This window comes from Dermacentor andersoni, chromosome 1 (genome assembly GCF_023375885.2).
Source record: "Dermacentor andersoni chromosome 1, qqDerAnde1_hic_scaffold, whole genome shotgun sequence".
NCBI lineage: Eukaryota > Metazoa > Arthropoda > Arachnida > Ixodida > Ixodidae > Dermacentor > Dermacentor andersoni.
In genome coordinates, this window is record NC_092814.1 from 278,912,482 (window position 1) to 278,932,440 (window position 19,959).

Here is a 19,959-nt window from a genome sequence, read left to right on the forward strand (position 1 = left end):
TTTCCGAACTTATTACTAGACTCGTGAATCCACCCATATTGGCTCATTTCGATCCGGCCACCAAAACCGAAGTTCGTACAGATGCGAGTGGTCATGGCATTGGCGCCATTTTTGCCAAACGACAGAATTGCTTGTCCCGCGTTATTGCCTATACTAGCCGACTCCTTTCTTGTTCTAAGCAGAATTACTCCATAACTGAACGTGAATGTCTCGCGCTTGTGTGGGCCATGGCAAAGTTTCGCCCCTACCTTTACAGGCAACACTTCTCTGTTACAGATTACCATGTCCTCTATTGGCTATCTTTGATGAAAGGCCCCACGGGACGCCTCAGCTGCAAGGCATTATGGTTACAGGAATACTCCTTTTCTGCGACACAAATCAGGATGACTGCACCAGGACGCCTACTGCCTGTCTAGACATCTGGCTTGCCCCCCTGATCTCCCCGACGACGAAACTGATCCCTGTGTTCTACCCATTACAGACTTTCTCAACATCGCCATCGAGCAGCGTCGTGACCCCTCCTTACGATCTATTATTGATCGCCTCATTGCACAACCCTCGGACCCCCCACTCTGGCTTTTCGTTTTAGAAGACAGTATGTTGTACAGGCGCAACTTTGATTGCAACAGCGTCAAGCTTCTAGTTGTCATTCAGGAGCACCTACACTTGGAAATGCTCGCGCAGCTTCACGATGCCCCCACCACTGGGCACTTGGGCATCGCTCACACTTATGACCGCGTCCATCGGCGCTTCTTCTGGCCTGCCCTTCACCGTTCCGTTTGACGATACGTTGCAACCTGCGAGAGCTGTCAACACCGCAAGAGACCCTCGTTGCGTCCAGCTGGACTACTCCAGCTAATCGACATTCCCAGCAAGCCATTTTATTGTGTCGGCAAGGACCTACTTGGACCTTTTCCTGTGTCAGCACTTGGCAACCGATAAATTGCGGTCACCACGGATTATGCGACTCGCTTCGTTATCAGACAAGCTCTACCCACGAGCTGTATCACTGATGTCGCCGATTTTCTCCTTCAAGATGTTATTCTGCAACACAGTGCTCCTTGTCAGCTCCTAACAGATGGCGGCCGTTGCTTCCTTGCCAAAATCATTGACGATCTTCTACAATCCTGCTCCCCTCATCACCAGTTAATAACAGCTTACCATCCCCAAACAAATGGATTGACTGAGCGCCTGAGCACGCTTACCGACATGCTCAGTATGTATTGTGGGGATGCGCGAGAGTCGTGCATCCAGATATGCTGTTTTTCTAGCACAGCTCGCGTCTCCTGTAATCCGGCTTCTCCGCATAGCTTAGAGCCGGCGGCGGTCGATCTGGTTGCAGCGCATCACGAGAGATGGCGCTAGTGTTGCGCTGCTAACGCGATCTAACCGCGGGGTTAGTCTGGCACGACAGGGAGTAGGCTCTCTCTCTTTAGAACCGGGTTGGCAAGCAGAGCGGACATTCTGCGCGTGCGCCAATCCATGCTTCTGCAAGACCATCTTGCGAGGCCTACACCGGAATGGACGAACACGATCGTTTGAATGTGCCACCGTTCGCATGACCGTATGCACAAACGACCAGGCGTAAGTGTCCAGCATGGGACGAACATATTCACTCGCTATCCAGTCACGGTGAGTCGGACTTCCTCGATTTGTCGTGTGCCCATCGGCATGTTTTGTGGATAGCAACTTGGCTAGCAAACATTAGTGTATGAAAGGTACAATAAATGACCTTGTGACTGTTTGCACCACTGTGTTGTCGTTCCTTTGTACCAAGAGCATGGGATAGACCCCCACAGTATGTGTGGGAAGATCATCGGGATTGGGTCTGTGCATTGCCATTGGTCACCATGACACTGCGGGTTATTCACCTTTCTATCTTTGGTATGGCCGCAACTGACTCCTGCCATTTGATTTCTTGCTTCCCACAGATTCATCTGCGACTTGCTCCTACGCCCTAGATGCCATTCCCCGCACCGAATCTGCCCGCCGCATTGCCTGTGACACTCTTGGAGAATCTCAGACTGCTCATAAAACGCTTTACGATCACCACTACCGAGATGCCCACTTTGATCCTGGTTCACAGGTCCTCCTCTGGTGGCCTTCACGTCGCATGGGCCTCTGCGAAAAGCTGGTGCCCCGTTATGTTGGACCCTATTGTGTGGTGCGCCAAGTGACTCACTTGACCTACGAGATCTACCTGTGTTTGCCTCCACCGTGTCTGCGGCCTCGGCTACAGAACTTGTACACATATCAAGGCTCAAGCCCTACCACTTGGAATATCACCATATACCTTAGGCAGCACCAGGACGGCGCTTTTGCCCCCGGGGATTTATGTTACAGTATGATGTGCCGGCAGTGCGAGAACGAAAAAAGACGAGATCGACCGTTTTCCAATACTGTGGTTCAGAGCACTCACGGTTGCATTTAATTAAACTCCAGTGCAGATCCTACATCGTCACAATATCCACCATATGGCATGCTAATATGCACACCAGAAGCCTTAAAAATGGCACAGGCATGCCATCCTTAAGATCAGTTATCATAATGATAGAAAAGGAAATAATGCCAGAAAAGAAAGTCCATGCCATCCTTGCCAGAAAAAAGCTTGAAATTTGGTCCTCCAGTACGTACCTTTCTTTATAAAAGTAATGATTGTACCCACTATATTTTCTTGCTTTAGAAGAAAGATCAGTGTATATGAAATTAGAAAATGTTTTAGCTATATTGCTATGTAAAATTTATAAATGCTGCTTAACCCAAAAGAATGATATACTGTCATCCTTATATCTTCAACACTTCATTCTGTATGAAATATTGCATGATACTATATAAAAAAAAAAGCATTAAATGCGGCAATGTTAGAGACAACTGTAGTTAAAATGCTTAGGCACACTGTCTATACCCAGCCCATTAATGTCACAATAATGTCTCCACTTTGACATACAACTTTCCACCATAATCTTACATCTTTACATAATCTTTACTGAGCAGGGCAAAAAAAAGTGAAATGAAAAAGCATGTATTCATGCATTAAAAAAGAGAAAATGACAAGGTTAGTAGAGTAATACACTCCATTAGCTGTGAATGTAAATAAAATACCAAACATGCAAGGTGCACCCACAGCTCTAATGAACACGTCAAAACAATATCATTTTCGTTAACTCTGCCTGATACATCCACTGAAAAGTATCCGTTTTGTAGCTGTAACCTTAGGATGCAATAACCTGATGAAATAAAAAAGCACGCACCCAGAATCCCATGAAAAACTTTAAATAGCCTCCGCTCCAAATACATGCATTTTGTGAGAAAATGTGCATCATGTGTCGCCATCTCTTTCTTACACTCAACTATGGTTTAAAATTCACCTTGCTAACTGAAGTATTACACCCTGCAAAAGTCTGAAATATAAAGGAGAGGTAAGCTGAACCAATACTGCATCTTTTGTTGTACATAAGAGCTAACAGCTGCTGCAACAGAAGTACTGAAAGGCACGCTCTGAGAATAGATAAAAATGTACTTATGAAACTACAAAAGCCATGACCTTGATTCTAAAAGTTTGAGCAAGATAACCAGCTGCAGACTCAAGGTGTCCACAATTTGTAGTTAAGTATCCTTTGGGTACAAGAAAATGTTCCATTATGCTAGAACTGCAACAGAAATAATTTTTCCTAAAATAAATTACGCAACATTTTCCTCAAAGAAATAATAAGTTGAAATGCGTCCACATATAAATGCACAAGGCAATAAAAGTGGCTCCCACAGAGCCGAAATAAGCTAAATGGTACTTAACGCTTATACAAAAGAATAACACAGCAAGTCCACTCTCCTCCCGCTTATACATCTGCCCAGACAACTCACAGGAGAGGACACTCACTTTGAATTCTTTACATATACATTGTTATATTCGTCAGGTGCCAAATAATGACAACATGAAACCGACAAAAGAGAAAATATTGGTTCATAATGTAGATCAGTTTCTTAATGCGTTAAGGCTATTTTACTCTTATGCATCCAGCTTGATTACACTGATGAGCAAACTAGTGTTGTACAAGCCACTCTAAAGTGATGGCAGCCATTTCAACGAAGTTATCAAAAACCATCCTCAATGACACCAAGATGTTGTCCTTTTCTCCTTACTTTCCATATCAAGTGATTAACATAGAAAGTTGGGCTAGTTGGTGTTGATGCATCTGCTATGATATAGTTACTAGCGCGAACAAGACTACGGAAAAAATTATGGGACAGGCCAGAGCGCTAGACTTCAACTAACAAGCTTTATTCAGAAAAATATGCAAGGAGGCCACCGTATGCTCAAACAAATGCGCAGACAGATGCATAAACTAATGTGCCACATAGGAGACAACCAAATGTGCAACAAAGCCAATAAGCACCCACAATAAGCCATTACAAAGCATACACCAGGTTCTTCTCGAAGTACAACACTTCTTTATCAGTGAGTGCCACTGGTGGAGCACTTGCACATTCATCAGCAGCTTTTGAAATGCAAAACACCTCAAATATTTCCCTATCTAACTGCCTGGTGAAACGTCTGAGCACTTGCGTGTTATGAACACACGGGGAGAGTTTACAAGTACATCTTGGGGAGTGGTCAGCCAAGTTGCCAGCACCTGCTAGAGCATTTACAGTGTTCTGGTACTCCTAAGCCAGTCATTCAGGCACCTGCTTGTTTGTCCACTATAGCCAATATGTGAGCATACGGTGGCCTCTTTGCATGTTTTTCTGAATAAAGCTTGTCAGTTGAAGTCTAGCGCTCTGTTCTGTCCCCCCTTTCTTTCCGTAGTCTTGTTCGCACTAGCAACTCACAACAAATCCATATGAAGTGTTTTATACCAGCGCTATGATTACTACTCAATTATGGCAGACATATTGTGGGTCACCTCCAGGTATCTGGGCCTTAAGGCCCAGATACGTGTATGTGGTGTACACACACTTCAGTCATTTCCTAGCATGTCAAATGCCTGCCTGCATCTAGACATTGTGGCTACTACAGCTACTGGTTGCAAATGCTGACCTCATTAAACTTTTAAAACTAGTTACATGCCTTGCATGTTGCAGTTTAACTACTACTTGAGCAACAAAGGTTAGTATTAGCACAAACCAAGCCACTCCAACCTGTGCACACACCATGCCAAGATTGGCATGGTTGAGCTAACCTGACGGGTCTACCTCCAAAGCCAGTTTTATCGCATCTGAGGTGGCCAAGTCCTGATTAGCCGGTGTCACAGCCAACAGGATTGTGTTCTCCCGAGAGGCATAGCTCAGAATCAAGTCCCGCACTCGCATTTCGATGTCTGGGGGCTGACTCCCAACTGGAACCTTAGTCAGCCCCGGAAGGTCAATCAAGGTCAGGTTCAGCACTGCCCAAGGCCAAAAGAGGAAAGAGAAAAAAGAAGAGTTAAATATTTCAACAGCCTGATACCTTCTGGGTCAACTTCCTTGGCAATCTTCAGGGCATCTGAAGTAGCCAGATCTTGATTGGCCGATGTGACTGCCAGTATAAGGCAGTTCTCCTTGCGAATGAACTGGAGAATCATTTCCCGGATCTGACTCTCAATGTCCGCAGGCTGATCACCGACGGGGACCTTAGTCAACCCCGGAAGGTCGACCAGGGTCAGGTTCAGCACTAAGGGAGGCCAACACAGGGCACAAGAGCAAGGAGATGGGAGGTGCAGGAAGAAGTGCAGGACATTTATGGTTAGTGGGACACTGAATGATTAGCAAGGTGACAAGCAATGAAATTCCTAAAAGCAGAAATATGTCTCAATGAGGAACATAATTTCACTCGCAACTAAGGTAAAGCAATAACCATTTGGTTTTATGGAAAGTAGCATTACAGCAGCTTCATACAAGTCTAAAACGCAAGGGTCATATACTAACCTAATGTTCGATATGGGTCTTAACACAAGCCAAGTCTTAAAATTTTCTTGCTGACATTCATTGCATCAAAAGACAAAAAATTAGACATCTGCCACATGTACAACTTGAATGAAAAAAATTGAATTATGGGGTTTTACGTGCCAAAACCACAATCCCGATTATGAGGCATGCCGCAGTGGGGGCTCCAGAAATGTGGACCACCTGGGTTTCTTTAACGTGCACATAAATCTAAGTACACGGGTGTTTTCGCATTTTGCCCCTAACGAAATGCGGCTGCTGTGGCCAGGATTTGATCCCGCGACCTCATGCTTAGTAGCCCAACACCATAGCCACTAAGCAACTGCGGCGGGTCAACTAGAACGAAAGCTCCTACAATTACATGAGCCACTAAAATGCTCTTGTAGGTGCCCTATAAGGATCTTCTGTATTGACTAGCTCCACATGTGTTAGCAGTTAACATTGCCGATTATGCTCTTTGTTCTTATTCAAGAAACTTCACACAAAATCTATCCACTTTCTTACCAAGCGGTGAGTAGACCCTGAGATTGATTGGCACGCTTGAAATGCCCTTGTTGCTGCCTGTCACCCGATCTGTTTCATCCTCGATTTCCTTACGGATTGCATCGAAATCTGTGAATTTCTTGCCACGGCAGTGCAGGAACTCTCCATACTCTGAAAAGAGAGAGAAGAGAATCAGTCAGTATCTAGCAAACGGCAGTGACATCTGAAAAACTTGTTACAATTACAACATTGCAGGCAAGAAAATTGAAATATTACTATGACTGTTTGTTACCTGTATTGCAGTTAATCAGTTGTAGCACCAGTGGTCGACGAGTGACAATTCCAGATCCTCTTGGCAAGAAGTCCCTAGGAATGGTGCACACAATATTAACTTCGTCACAATTCTATATATATAGTGACCAATATGAAACAACACAGTAGAGTAAACCTTAAGAATGGCAGCAATGCATCCCATCCAGTGGCTATGTGCACAACTGTACTTGCAACTTTTTATGCCTTTACTCTTCACTCTTCATACCTACCAGTGGTTCCAAGACACAATTGCCACATTTGTACATTCAGTCCTTTGGTGATCATTGGTGCAGTTTAGCCTTTGTGCGGCAAGTTATAGCAGAAAAAGGCAGAAACTATGGATACCTGCACATTTTATGCATTAGTGCATTAAGTGCTTTGCAAGCTCTGTTTCTTGAGGTGCATCATGGCTGAAGCACATACCTTGCAGCTCAAGATTACTGTTCAGGCTCATTTCAGGTGTAACATTTTTGTGATACATTGGTGAAAGCCGTAGGTGGGGCAACCTAACTATGTGTATAAATGTGCACATGGCACCTGAAGCCCCCCCCATACAGCAGTCAACCTGGCTGAAAACTACATAGTGGTGTGCGCACCTTGTACAGTCGACTTCTGTTAATTCGACCCTGATGGAACTGACAAAAGCAATCTAATTATCTGGCAGGTCGAATTAAACAAGATTCAAAACAAAATGCCAAAACACACTGCCGATTCATTTGGCCACATTTGCCCGAAACTAAACTGCTCCCGAATCAAACGTGCACCCACTTTCTATGTGTCCAAAGCAGAAAACTAATGTAGAAATTGCATTAAAGCTCCTAGACAATTTAGAAATCTAACATGCACCCAATTTTTTTAGCAAGAAAAATGGGCGTGGGTCTAATTTGTGTTCCACAATGGCGGCTGTTTTCTTAAAAGTCAGTTTTCATGCAAAGTTCTTGATGCAAAAGTTTCAAATGTCTAATTGAGCAAAAAAGCCAGCATCTGTAGCTGCGAAATGGCACCTAAATCCCCTTTGGCTGCGCCACCACGTGACGAGCCGGCCGCGATGGAGTTCCCATTGGCTGGGACGCCATGGCATGAGCGCGCTGCAAAAGGGTACACCTGCTACCGCAGTAGCATGCAAAGTGTCGCATGAGGGGAGAGGGCATCGTCGTGACGCCACGTCACCCTCGCTCTCAGAAGCCTGTGTTATCTGCACGTTCCTTGTCCATGCAAGCTCTCGCCTGTGTTCTAACTGCGCCTCGGAAAGGCCAAATCAAAATATGCCAAGCGTCTCAACATGCTCGCTTGCCCGCAAGGAGTTCCTAACCCAAAGGGCCACTCAGCGGTGTTTAATTCACAACTTATATAAAGTGCGCGTATATCCTCGCATATTTTCAAGTCAATTTTGCCGCAATACACCAGTTATGCAGTAAAGCATACAAAAGCCGGGAAGGGGGTTTTGGTTTCGTATCCGTTTGCACCGTGCCGACAATTTCCGGCCCAATTTTCTTCAAAAAATAAAGGTATGCGTTAGAATCAGGTAAATATCATAACGAGATACAGCGAGCTTCGGTTATTGCTTGAAAATCTTCTTAGGGCAGAAAATAGGCATTTTCGACAGGAGATGACGTGTGTTCAATGCACTCACTGTCTCCTAAACTCCACCGAGACAGATGCCGCCACACCAAAGGGGTCAGGCACGTTCATGCCGCCATGTCAAGTTCAAATTATTTAGCAAAGGCCAATTTTAGGATCAAGATAACTGAAGTTTGGGCCCACAAAAATGCATGGGCACCAGCCGGGATCTTCAGTCAAAACAGAATTAACCTGAAAATCAAATTAACCGGAATCGAATTAATGGATGTCTACTGTACTGATCTCACTTTTCATATCATTTGTACTAAAGGTGTTAAGACCCCTCAAGCACAGAAAGCATTAACATCAGCATAATACGCTTGCTTGGATCGCCAATCAGAACATTTCAGATGTGGACAATCTCTGAAGAAGCAAATGACACTTGAGACCTGCAGCAAGTTTTGTGTGCTATTATCCCCAATTTTTTTTAAATCGTTTTTAATAGACCACTTTGCCCAAGCCCAGCTGTTGATGTCGAACACAGACATGCCCAGGTGAACACAGTGAAGTGGTGTGCCGAGGACCATGCACCTCAAGGACGTGCACTGTAAATTTGTCCCACTACACAAATTGATGCTTCCAGTGCCACATCGGTACTCCCACTCATTTCTGTGATAAACAAGTTTTGACAGTTCAAATCAATTGTGGTGACCACCAATTTCACAGGTACTGCTTCTTTTTCAGCGTCCTTCTTAATTTGCACTTAAAGATATGAAAATCCTGGTTAGGGCCCGTCGCTGAATTCCTCCGCAAAGTTAATACAATATTTTACACAGCACTGTCATATTTGCTACACTATAGTTATCACATGCTTCCCAATGTAATGCTGCTAATTATAAGCTAGCAATCATGCTCAGTCAACCTGATCACCATGCATTGTGAAAATTGAAGTATGCATTAATAATTTATATTTAGGCTCCTTTGTTTACAGAGAAAACCCGATAAGGACAGATTTTTGCACCCCAAACAAAATTTATGAAAATCGGGCTAAACACAATTCCTCCTCGAAGTTTGCCCTTCTTTAAATAATAATAATAATAATAATAATAATAATAATAATAATAATAATAAATGCAAGTGTTAAAGTCATGAGCACTGCCCACCTCTTGTGAACAAGTAGTTTGAATGTATTGTAATATTATAACATTAATAAATAATGTGTATGCCTCATTCTCGCGTAACACTCAAGCAATAACCAGCATATATAAAAATATAATATATTCAGCATCTACGAACATTGAGCGAACGAAAGCTTGTTGCTTTTTTTAGTATCTGTGTCCAATTGACTACGACAATGACGCATTGCAACACACTTCTTGCACGTCACATACATGTAAAGGGCAGTAATTCACTGCATTACAGACTGTAGCCGTGACATGAAGATGTTTACCCAACTACATTACGTTCAAAGAAGGGTAATTATATTAGTTTTGTTGCAAGAGCATATATTGGGAACCAGTAAAACAGGATGACAACATGCAAGGACGAAAAGCTCGACAGGTCTAGGAAGGACACAGAAATTCTCTCAATACATATGATAGTGTATGTATCCAAGGGCTTGCAAAACATAAGGAAAAGCATCACACCTCCTGTGAAGCATGCCCGTGTACACTACTTTTTGTACTTTTTTCCTTTGTCAAAAAAGTGCAGAGGAAAAGAGTAAAGAAGGGATCACCAGACCAGTCACTATTTGTTGCTTTCTTTAATGTGGGTTCCTTTAAATGTAGTAATAATGCCTGACAATGAGGGTTTGTAGAGGTAAGATCGTCGCATCATTTGTGATCACCTTTATTTGCCATTACACGTTCCTGCGAGTGATTTCACTTGTTTAAGCAGAATGTTTGTGTCCGAAAGGAGACCACTGCTTGTGTTGATCATTTGTAAAGGTTATGGGAAAATCTCAAACATCAGGCTCCCAGACAACAAAACCTCCGATTTCCCTGCCAGACAACAAAGAGCCTGATTTCTCCTCGGTTTGACTCCTTAAAATAACATTAGATTTTTACCACCCCCCACCCCAAATTATAAAAAACATACAAGCCACAAGCGAAGGCCCCTATTTACATATTGCTACAGATTAGCAGCTACTGCCCATTTTGCTTGCATATTTAATGGAGAAAAGAATACTTAAGAGCTGTGCATGTCTGACACTCAAAATTAACAGTGTCACAAGGAGCATGTTCATAGTTCACAACTTTTACTAACAACTTTAAAATTAACCACATGAGAATGTTCTATCAGGAGGCATGCACAAATTGAACTTCCTACCTAAGACTGTACCAGACACTTCTCTAACTCGCATCAGGCCTTTGTACATTACTCCCCACAAGCTACAGTGTCACACGCACAGAGGAGGAACCATGATAATTGCCTATACCCCGTCACATAGACACTACGTGGACTACATCACATGGGACTAGGCACATCTACTAGAAAGGCATTAATGCAGGGAGTACCTCTTTTTTGGTGGGGGCCCTTTGCAGAAGGGGATACGTTCAAACTCCTTTATGAGTAAAGGGGTAACCTCTTGTGCAGTTCAACAGATAACATGATGAAACATAATGGTGCCTTATTTGACAATTATATTGCTTGTAAATATTAAAAATGTTTCAATAGTTAGTAGTCAAGCAATTTGTCTGGCAGTGAAACTTTTGCTGCAGCTACTTTCAAACACGAGCAACAGACACCACTGTAGTTGCCGCCACTGTAGTCACTGCCACACTTCCAAATTGCCCTCTGGCAGCTTCATCACTTTGTGGCTCCTTACAAGTACGACTCTGCCAGGGCAATGCGATTAACGTGGTCTAGTTTTAGCTCCCCCTTCATGTAAGCAGATGCCTGTGCATCATGGATTCCTGTGCATCATAAACACACCATATCTGGCAGCGGCAGTGCCCCATGACTGATAACACACCAACACACAAATGGAAAGCGACAACATTTCACAAATAAGCATATTGTAATGCTGCAACGAGTCTTTAAAATACAATTCACCCTTTTTCTTTATACTTTGCTTTGACCAGACACGCAATTAAATTTTAAGGACTTCTATCAAAATTCCGTTTAAACAAGCAGCGCCACTGTTTTGTCCTGTATAGCATATAGAATCATTTTAAGGGCACCATCCTGTGTGCCGCCAGTAAAACTGCCTTTGGTAAGGGATGCTTCAGAGTATAAAAAAAGGGTTTCATTCAAAGGACTTTAGTTTTCCTTTGTGTCAGGGGTATTAGGTAATTAAAGTATGAAGGCCGAAAGCTCAGGGACTGACCATGCCACACCGAATGGCTTTGCAGGCTGACAGCAGTCCCATGGTATGAGACCCCTGTTGTACTCGGTTAGGCCACAGAAAAGATCTGTGCACAGCAGCTTTTCAATGCTCATTTCAAAGTAGAAATAATGTGATACACCCTAATTCAGAACTGTTCTTTCAACAGACAATGAAATCCTGCCAGAAAACTGCTGGTCAAGATTTCCAGCATTGAAAGAGAAATTACATACTAAGGTGTCAAAATTCCTATTAGAACGGGCATAAGGCATAAAAAATAACTTCCGATGTCCCAACCCCAAATTAGTAAAAACAATAATTGTATGCATGTGTACAAATGAAGTAAAACACAAATATGACTTATGGTATCAACTTTGGAGCAGATAATGCTTCAATAGAAGACTTATTCTATTCTAGGAGCCTACAAGCATTCTCACATTGCCCCGAAAGCACTTTAAACTTTTTTTTTTTCACACTGTAGCAAAACTTGTGCCATGCAGTGCAATTTTCTATAATATTTCGTTAGTACTAGCCATGCAACTCTGTAGTTTTTTCTCTCCTTTCTGCAACATCAAATGCCTAACAATTAATGTTGAAATATACAAGTGTCTTCCTTGTCTGTATAAGCTGTCTGCATATAGTTTGTCTATTTTGCCTGTAAGATGCCATCTGTGCCCTCATTTGTGTGATGATACAGAGCCAACTCTCTTTTTTTTCATGAGTGCTGGTACACTTAATGCTGTGCTGCCATTTGCTGTGCCTGTTGTCTGGCCTCAAATACTTTCAAGCCCCATTTCGCATCTTTCTTGTTCTAAGGTCCCTTTCCATGTACTGTAATGAGAATAAACATAAACTTCACACCATTATAGTTCCTATTATCTTCAGCCATAGGTTGAACATATTAGGTTACAATGGCAAGTACAACATTACTATTGATTTACTCCATGTTCTAAAGGAAACTAAATTCTGGCTGACCTTTATATCCTGAAGCTGTCACTGGGCCGTGCAAACACCATAATGGAGGTTAATTAAAATTAATTAAATTATGGGGTTTTACGTGGCAAAACCACTTTCTGATTATGAGGCACGCCGTAGTGGAGGACTCCGGAAATTTCGACCACCTGGGGTTCTTTAACGTGCACCTAAATCTAACTACACGGGTGTTTTCGCATTTTGCCCCCATCGAAATGCGGCCGCCGTGGCTGGGATTCGATCCTGCGACCTAGTGCTCAGCAGCCCAACACTATATAGCCACTGAGCAACCACAGCAGGTACCATAACAGAGGTAATAAATTTTAACAAGCTGGGAATTGAGAACAGCATCTCAAAATGACACAGCAACTGCGAGAGATGTAAAAAGGAGGGCTTTGAAGTAATTTTGGCCCAGTGGAAGTCATTTATAATGTGCATTCAGTGCTCAGTATGCGAGCATTTTTGCATTCCACCCCCATCAGGACGTGGCTACCGCAGCCAAGAATGAACCTCAACCTCGTGCTCAGCAGCTAGCTGAATGCCGAGGCCACTGCAATGCACTGACATAAATTAATGTGAAGCACTCACTACAAGTAGTCCTGAAAATTTCTAGTGGAGTATCACAACGGTACAGTACTATAGAAACTAACAACAAATCTAAAGAGACAGTCATAATGAAGTTAATATTGCCAAAGAACAGAGCAGTGTCTTTGGCTAGTGTTTCCAGGAGAACACCACTTTGCAATGAATGCAAGCCATGACAAATGTACATGTTGCGCCAAGTGAATTTGTTTTGCAATGACGAAAACCTTCAATCATAGGCGGAAAGGTTTCATTTTTCCAGCGGTGGGGGGGAGGGTGCTGGGGCCCAACCAGCTTTCCGAACGCCACTTATAGATATGTATTACCTTAAATAACAGTTGCATTTGAAGAAACTTCGTGTGACCTAGAAGAATTGTGCACCGAAGTGATGGCCTTATACGAGTTATTTACAAGACCTCATAGTAGGAGCCAGTTCAATTTCATAGCCCGATTCCCCTCGCACCACAAGGAACCTGGCGTCTCTTGGCGGTGTAATCTTCCTTTGCTATTGCTAACACTGCTTCGCCTTTCTAGCAAAAGTGCAGCCTCTCTTTCTTTTTTACTGCGAGTCCCCATCTAAGCACTGTTGCGCTTGACTGCTATTGATTCTGATCTTGAGTGAATCCGGCTTGGCCTCAGTTTGGTTACTGAGAATCAAATATTTATGACCTCTGCATGCAACTGAGCATTTACTATTGGAAAGAGAAGCAATATTGATATGTATCATTCACATGCATTTCCTATGTCGTTGATAAAGGACTCTGCCGAAGGAGTCATTTAAGTGTCAAAAAATCACGCAAAGCAATTTGAAGCGAGGTGACCATGCAACATATTCATTCTCTAGGCATAGGGTATACATCCCATTAGAAGTAATTTTTAGTTGACTACCTCCATCTAAAAAAAATATTAACTTTGTCCTGCATATATATTTAAATGTACTGTGTCTGTGCATGGTGTTTACAGTAGATTTTTTTTTTTTTTTATGTTAGTGAAAAAATACAGATGAAGTAGCCACTGCTGGTGCTTCTAATGTGCTTCTCCTATTGTCAGGATTTGCAGAAATAAAGCGAAAGTATGAATTAAAAGCCATGCACCTCCCCACCAACAATGATGCAAAAAGCTTTTAGCCACAATAAAATTTTAAGTGAAAAGGTAGAGGCAACTCAAAAGAAACGTCTAATGACGTGGGTGACAAAGCTCTAGTGATGACACTTTAGGTGGTGGTGGGGAGGGGGTAGGCTTTGGCATTTCAGGGGGGGGAGGGGGGTTGCTCTGCCCCCTCCTGGAAAACTAAGAGAGCTCGGGCCCCGGAGCCTCCCATAGTCACCTCCAATATGGCACCAATTATCACCAATACCGATGATTAAATAAAGGTTTCTTCGTTTCAACTGCATTGATCTAGATAGATTACGATATTCCGTCTTCAGGCAATTGATGTGTATTGCCTCCCTTGTGGCGCTCAATACAGTAAAACTTGGAATTTAAAGGAACCTCAAGAATGTGTTAGTTCTTCATTCAAGTGAAACATAAGTGAATGGGTTTGCTATTAGCACGTGAAATTTTGTCAGTTCATCTGCAAAATCTTCAAGTGATGTGTGATCAGCAGATACTTCACTGTATAGCATGTGTGTAGCAATACAAGTTAATACAAACAATATTCCCATGTATCCCCCATTCAACATTTCTTTATTCACTCATACAGTCATAAGCTCGAAACTCATGACTGTTGCGACTGAACACATATTCCTGTGCTATCTTCAGAGGGTTCTTTGATGTTGTATAGTAAACAAATATGTACAGCTGCAAGCAATAGTATACGAACCACAGGCTTGTCGTAAAAACGTAATTTATTCGTAATTCAAACGCACAAACTGAAATTGGCGAGTGCACTGGAAAGTTCACAATGTCAGGTTTCGACTGCAGTCCTCAATTTCAAATTACATTCATATGCAGAGAAAAAAAATGGCTTCATCGCAGAATACCCTTTCCGTATACTTTTGCTCAGGGGAGTAAAACCCCAACCATCTTTCTGAGACAAGATTCAACACTCATGATTATTTTGTTACATGTAATAAGCAGTTACAATGCTAAACAAAAACCCACCTCCAAACTGGTGCTTCTGACAATACTTAGAGCTGAAAAAGTGACATGGTATTTCGCAAGCTCGCTCCAACTACTGAGTACCTATGTTTAAGGTTCTACATCAAAAGCATGCGCACCAATGATGAGTTACAATGAACTTAGCATATTACCTTGGACCTCTTGACTGTCTGAATCCTACCAAAGTAATAGAACATGCGATTTCCGAACTACCTTAAAGGTAAGGACAAGTGCCAAATGAATGCATAGCAGTTGCCCTTCAAAGATGACTTTTGAAGTACGAAAACAAGGTCTAAACGAATACTTTTCACCTTTTTTATGAAGAATGCAAACTCTTTCCTCCTGACCAAAACCTTATGAAACAGGAGAATGTGAAAAGTTTGCCTAATTCAGAGGTTCGCTGCCAACCAGCCATCTGTACTTAAGCGATCTTCTAAAGTTCTATTAGTATTATTGGAAACGACGGCACATGCTTAGCCATTATAATTAAGGAAACAAGTGAGCCGTCCGAAGTGAAGCGTTTTGCGCTCTTACATCGTTACGCAAGTTCCGCAAATGCCGATAGTCGCTGCTCTCGATCATGTATGCCGCAATAATACGCCCCTGACATCGATATACCGTTCAAGGTTTGTTCACTCTGCGACTTTCACCGTTATCGCAATACCTTTAGGACAAAGGCTGCCTCCGAACTTGACAAGCATTATCACGCCGGCAGCGCTACAGTAAGCCGCTTCAGCGAATAAAGTGTGTAAGGAGCACTTTCAAGGCGGTACACAATATTGAGAAAGTATCAGCACTCACATCAAAACAACTGTGCTAGACAAATATTTTTGTTCCAATACGACCAGCTTACGCAGCCTTGGGGGTGTTTCCAGGAAAAACCTCATAATCGGCTACTCGGACCCACCTCTACCGAAACCGGAATTCAACTACAGGTTTAAGACTCACTACCATCAAATTCTACTGAGTAGTAGCATCAGATGCGCTGCACAATGCCCAAAAACACATTAAGTACAATAGACTGGCGTTCCGAAAGTAATTAAAATCGATTACTGTTCACTTTAAGTAGTAGGCCTATTTGTTTCTCGCGTCGGAACATCGGCGCAACCACCGCCTCCGCTGTCAACATCATGCCAGTGACGGTTCGCTTCACGGGTATGACTGCGGCAAAGGCGGGGTGCGTCCGATCGCTTTGCAGGGGAATATCGTTCACATATACAACTCTTCTCGAAAAATGCACTCAACGCAGTAACAGACCACCCTTCCACTACCCGCTTCGCGGCCGCCCGACGACGCCGACGCGGTCGCTTGACCGTTGTCTCGCAGGGGCATCCAGTGGAACAAAACCTACATTGCGTTGCAAGCATCCCATAGGAGATCGACGGAGGAGTGGAAGACTGAAATAATCAGTGCTTAACCTACCTGCCAACGAAATTCTCCAGCACACTGCTTTTTCCTGCGCTCTGTCCGCCGACCACGGCGATCTGAGGCAAGTCTAGCGTGAGGCTCGCTCCAAGTTGAGTGTAGGCGTCTTGCAGCCTGTTTACGATAGGAATTAGGCTTTCCATGCCGTCGTTGCCGCTCATTTTCGAACACGGCCCCCAGATGAAAAGGTAGTTCGAGCCCTCAGCAAAACTCGCACCGCACAGGCATCACAGATACCCTCACTTGACTTCGCCGTGACGGCAGCTGAAGCCGAAATCAAAATGGCTGTGGCAAACCCGCGCATGCGCGCTTCAGGCGAAGTAGACGTCACTGGGAGAGAGGATCAATACAAGTAACGCAATGATCTCATAGCACGTGGTACACCACCGCCTCCCGGGAAACGTTTTAGTATCAACGTTCTCAGCGATTGTACGTATCTCGGGTTTCGAACCACACTCGGCCGAATAGAGCAGGCGCAAGACAAGGGCAGATAACCGGTGTGCGCAGTTAGCCGTTGGTTGCTCCGCTTGCACGTACTGGTAGGGAATTTATTTCCCCTTCCGCACTTTAGTTCTTTCTCCTGCGCTGGCCGACCCACCGATTCGACCCAGTTTCTTCATTTTCATAGTGTTGTTTGTTCGTTTGTTTGTTGTTGTTGTTCGTTCGCCGCTCGTTATACTAAAGCAAATAGTTCGCGTGTATGAATGGTGTGATGATGTACACGTACAACACGTCTCTGTGTGTCTCTCATGTAAATATTTCTCAAGAAAAAAAATATCGTGTAAGAACGTACAGATAGTTCATTTAAACGCCCCCTTATAGGTATATTGACCACAGTGGTAATCTGGGCGAAGCAAGCAATATTGAGAGAACTTAGCTGTGTGCCTGTGTGTCATACATGCCATCAAAGCGCTGTCAGCGCAGCCACGCTCATATGCAGTCGTGCGCATGAGAGCGGAACAGCGCAGCGCAATGCGCCCTTATTCCATTCTTTCCCAGGAGCTCCACGCTCAAGCACTTGAAAGCACTCCGGATTAATTTTGATCACCTGGGGTTCTTCAACGTGCACCGTCATGCACGGTACACGAGCGGTTTTTTCTTTCTTTCTTTTTTAATTTCATACCGCCCGCATCGGAATGCCACCGCCGGGGCCGGTATTGAACTTACTCATCGCATACTCACTCACTCCTGACATTATGTATACGTTCAATTGTTTTAATGTGTTTTTTTTCTGCGCTGTATAGCAGGCTTACAGGCGCTCACGCGCAAGGGTTCTTGCCTATCTGTTTTGTCTGGCGCACCACCGAGCGCAGACTCGCTCTTGTGCAAAGTAAATCACAATTACATCCCGCCACCTCGAGCTCTGCAGCAGCGCAACGTACGCCATAGCCACTAGGCTACGGCCGCGGGTCTAGGCCATTGCCATGAAGGCAAACAGCTGTCATTTCATTTCATGTAGACCACAGCCGCCTATGTCGTGCACTATCGTTCCATTTTCGCAATCACTGTTTGTTTTTTAAAATGCTATAAAGTTTGCTTTTTTAATGTTTTCTCTTTTCTTTTCCTTTCTTTTTCTTTCTTCTTCTTCTTCTTCTTTTTTTTTTTTTTTTTTTTTTGTCGCTCTACAGCTTCATTACGCGAAGGTGGACGTTACTTGCACTACAAGTGAAGCGCGACTTGCAGATAGATAATAAGCAGAAATACACCAATTAATATTAAAATAGGTTATTCAGGGAACAGCATATAGTATGAGTCCTGAGATCAAGTTTTGATACGTATTCGTGGTCAAAGTGTGCCAGGAGATACACTGACTGACGTGTTAATCTGTAGTAGTCCCGCAGTGGGTCAGGATGATTTCTTAGGTTATAATTACGTCACAGAGTGATACATGGCCCGGGCTATATGAGAGACGCCATAGCGGGCTAGGATTGATTTTGATTACCTGGAGCTCCTCAACATTCACGAGCGTGTTTTTTTTTTTTTTTTTTTTTTTGTATTCCGCTCAACTCGGAATGCGTGTGGCCACGTCCGGCAATCGTCCCGCGACCTCATCAGAGTTACTGCGGCCAGTCGTCGGGAGGGCACCGCTGGAATATTATACATGTGTAACGACAAATATGTATTTGCGCCTCATTTTGGAAACGCATACCGCGAAACCGGTTCTGACCTTAGGTCTCCTCTACAAAACAATTAACGACTTCGGTTGTGCAATTGCACTGTATGGCCGTAAGGTCTAAACCTTGCGGACATTTGTGAATCATCAAGTTGTGCCTTGCGATTTCTCGTAAAACGCAACGCCCGCCACTTCAAGCAGGCCCAGATGACTGTTTATGAAACGCACCCGGCGAGCGCACCGACGTTTTTTAGAGCACACGCACCTAAACACGTCTGAAGCATCACTGACACCTCTCCCTCCTCTTCCCACTGTTCGACAGGTCTTTGCCTCGAACGATGCATAAACGAAAATTAAACATCATCCAACTAAATATGAACTTGCTGAGCAGCCGCAGCTCGTCGTGAACAACGCTGCTGACGATTTTCTATATACAGGGTGCTTTCTTAATTGAAAAATTAGATTAAATCCCGGGGTCTTACGTGCCAAAATCACGATTTGATTATGAGGTGCGCCGTAGGGAGGGACTCTTATCTGTACCACATGTTTAAATATTGCACGTGGCAGATAGCACAATTCTAACCCTTTATCTGGACTGGATGAGGGGCCGGGCCATTATAGTTCTACGAGAAATCGAAATGCATAAGTCAATAATTAACAGAATCACGCTAATTATATTTTAATTAATTACTTTACTGCACATATTTCAATCAGATAACTGCAGCTAGTCAGTATGCAAGGCATACGTATGATCCATAGCATATCGACTTGGAACAACGGATTCTGAGGATGGCACCGGTTTCGAGATATGCGCCGTCAAACTTGCGGTAAAGATGCACTGCTGTTCCGCTTACTTTTTGAAGAAAACGCTGTTTAAATGTCTTGAAGCACAAAAGTAACTGGAACGCCAACGCATTTTGTCGGGCACCTTGAAAATGAATATCTCGAAACTGGCGTAGTCCTGAGAATTCGTTCCAAGTGGATACGCCTTGCGAATTCCAATTTGTACATTGAAATATGTGCCGTAATGTAAGTAACAAAAAAATGTTACTGTAATTGTGATACTCATGCAATTAAGCTTTTCGATTTCTCGTACATGTAATGGCCCGGACCACGCCATCGAGTAACTTAGTTCAAGGGTTAGAATTGTGCTATCTGCCACAGCCAA

The 19,959-nt window shown here is 43.5% G+C and overlaps 1 protein-coding gene across 8 annotated transcripts in view; it reads right to left on the reverse strand.

Moving 5' to 3' along the window:
• The window catches only part of shi (dynamin-1 shibire), a 103,397-nt gene extending 86,419 nt beyond the window's left edge, over nucleotides 1-16,978 (reverse strand). For 4 of the 8 annotated variants that reach the window (XM_055063187.2, XM_055063185.2, XM_055063189.2 and 1 more), the window contains exons 1-4: nucleotides 16,676-16,977; nucleotides 6,695-6,768; nucleotides 6,424-6,573; nucleotides 5,444-5,647 (exon numbers count right to left, since the gene is read on the reverse strand). In XM_055063187.2, the coding sequence (XP_054919162.1) occupies nucleotides 5,444-5,647; nucleotides 6,424-6,573; nucleotides 6,695-6,768; nucleotides 16,676-16,839 (592 nt within the window). In that variant the 5' untranslated portion in view covers nucleotides 16,840-16,977. Of the gene's footprint in view, nucleotides 1-5,443; nucleotides 5,648-6,423; nucleotides 6,574-6,694; nucleotides 6,769-16,675 lie in introns of all 8 variants that reach the window. The other 4 variants (XM_055063184.2, XM_055063183.2, XM_055063190.2 and 1 more) reach the window with 2 other exon arrangements.
• Between the last annotated feature and the right edge of the window lie 2,981 nt (nucleotides 16,979-19,959).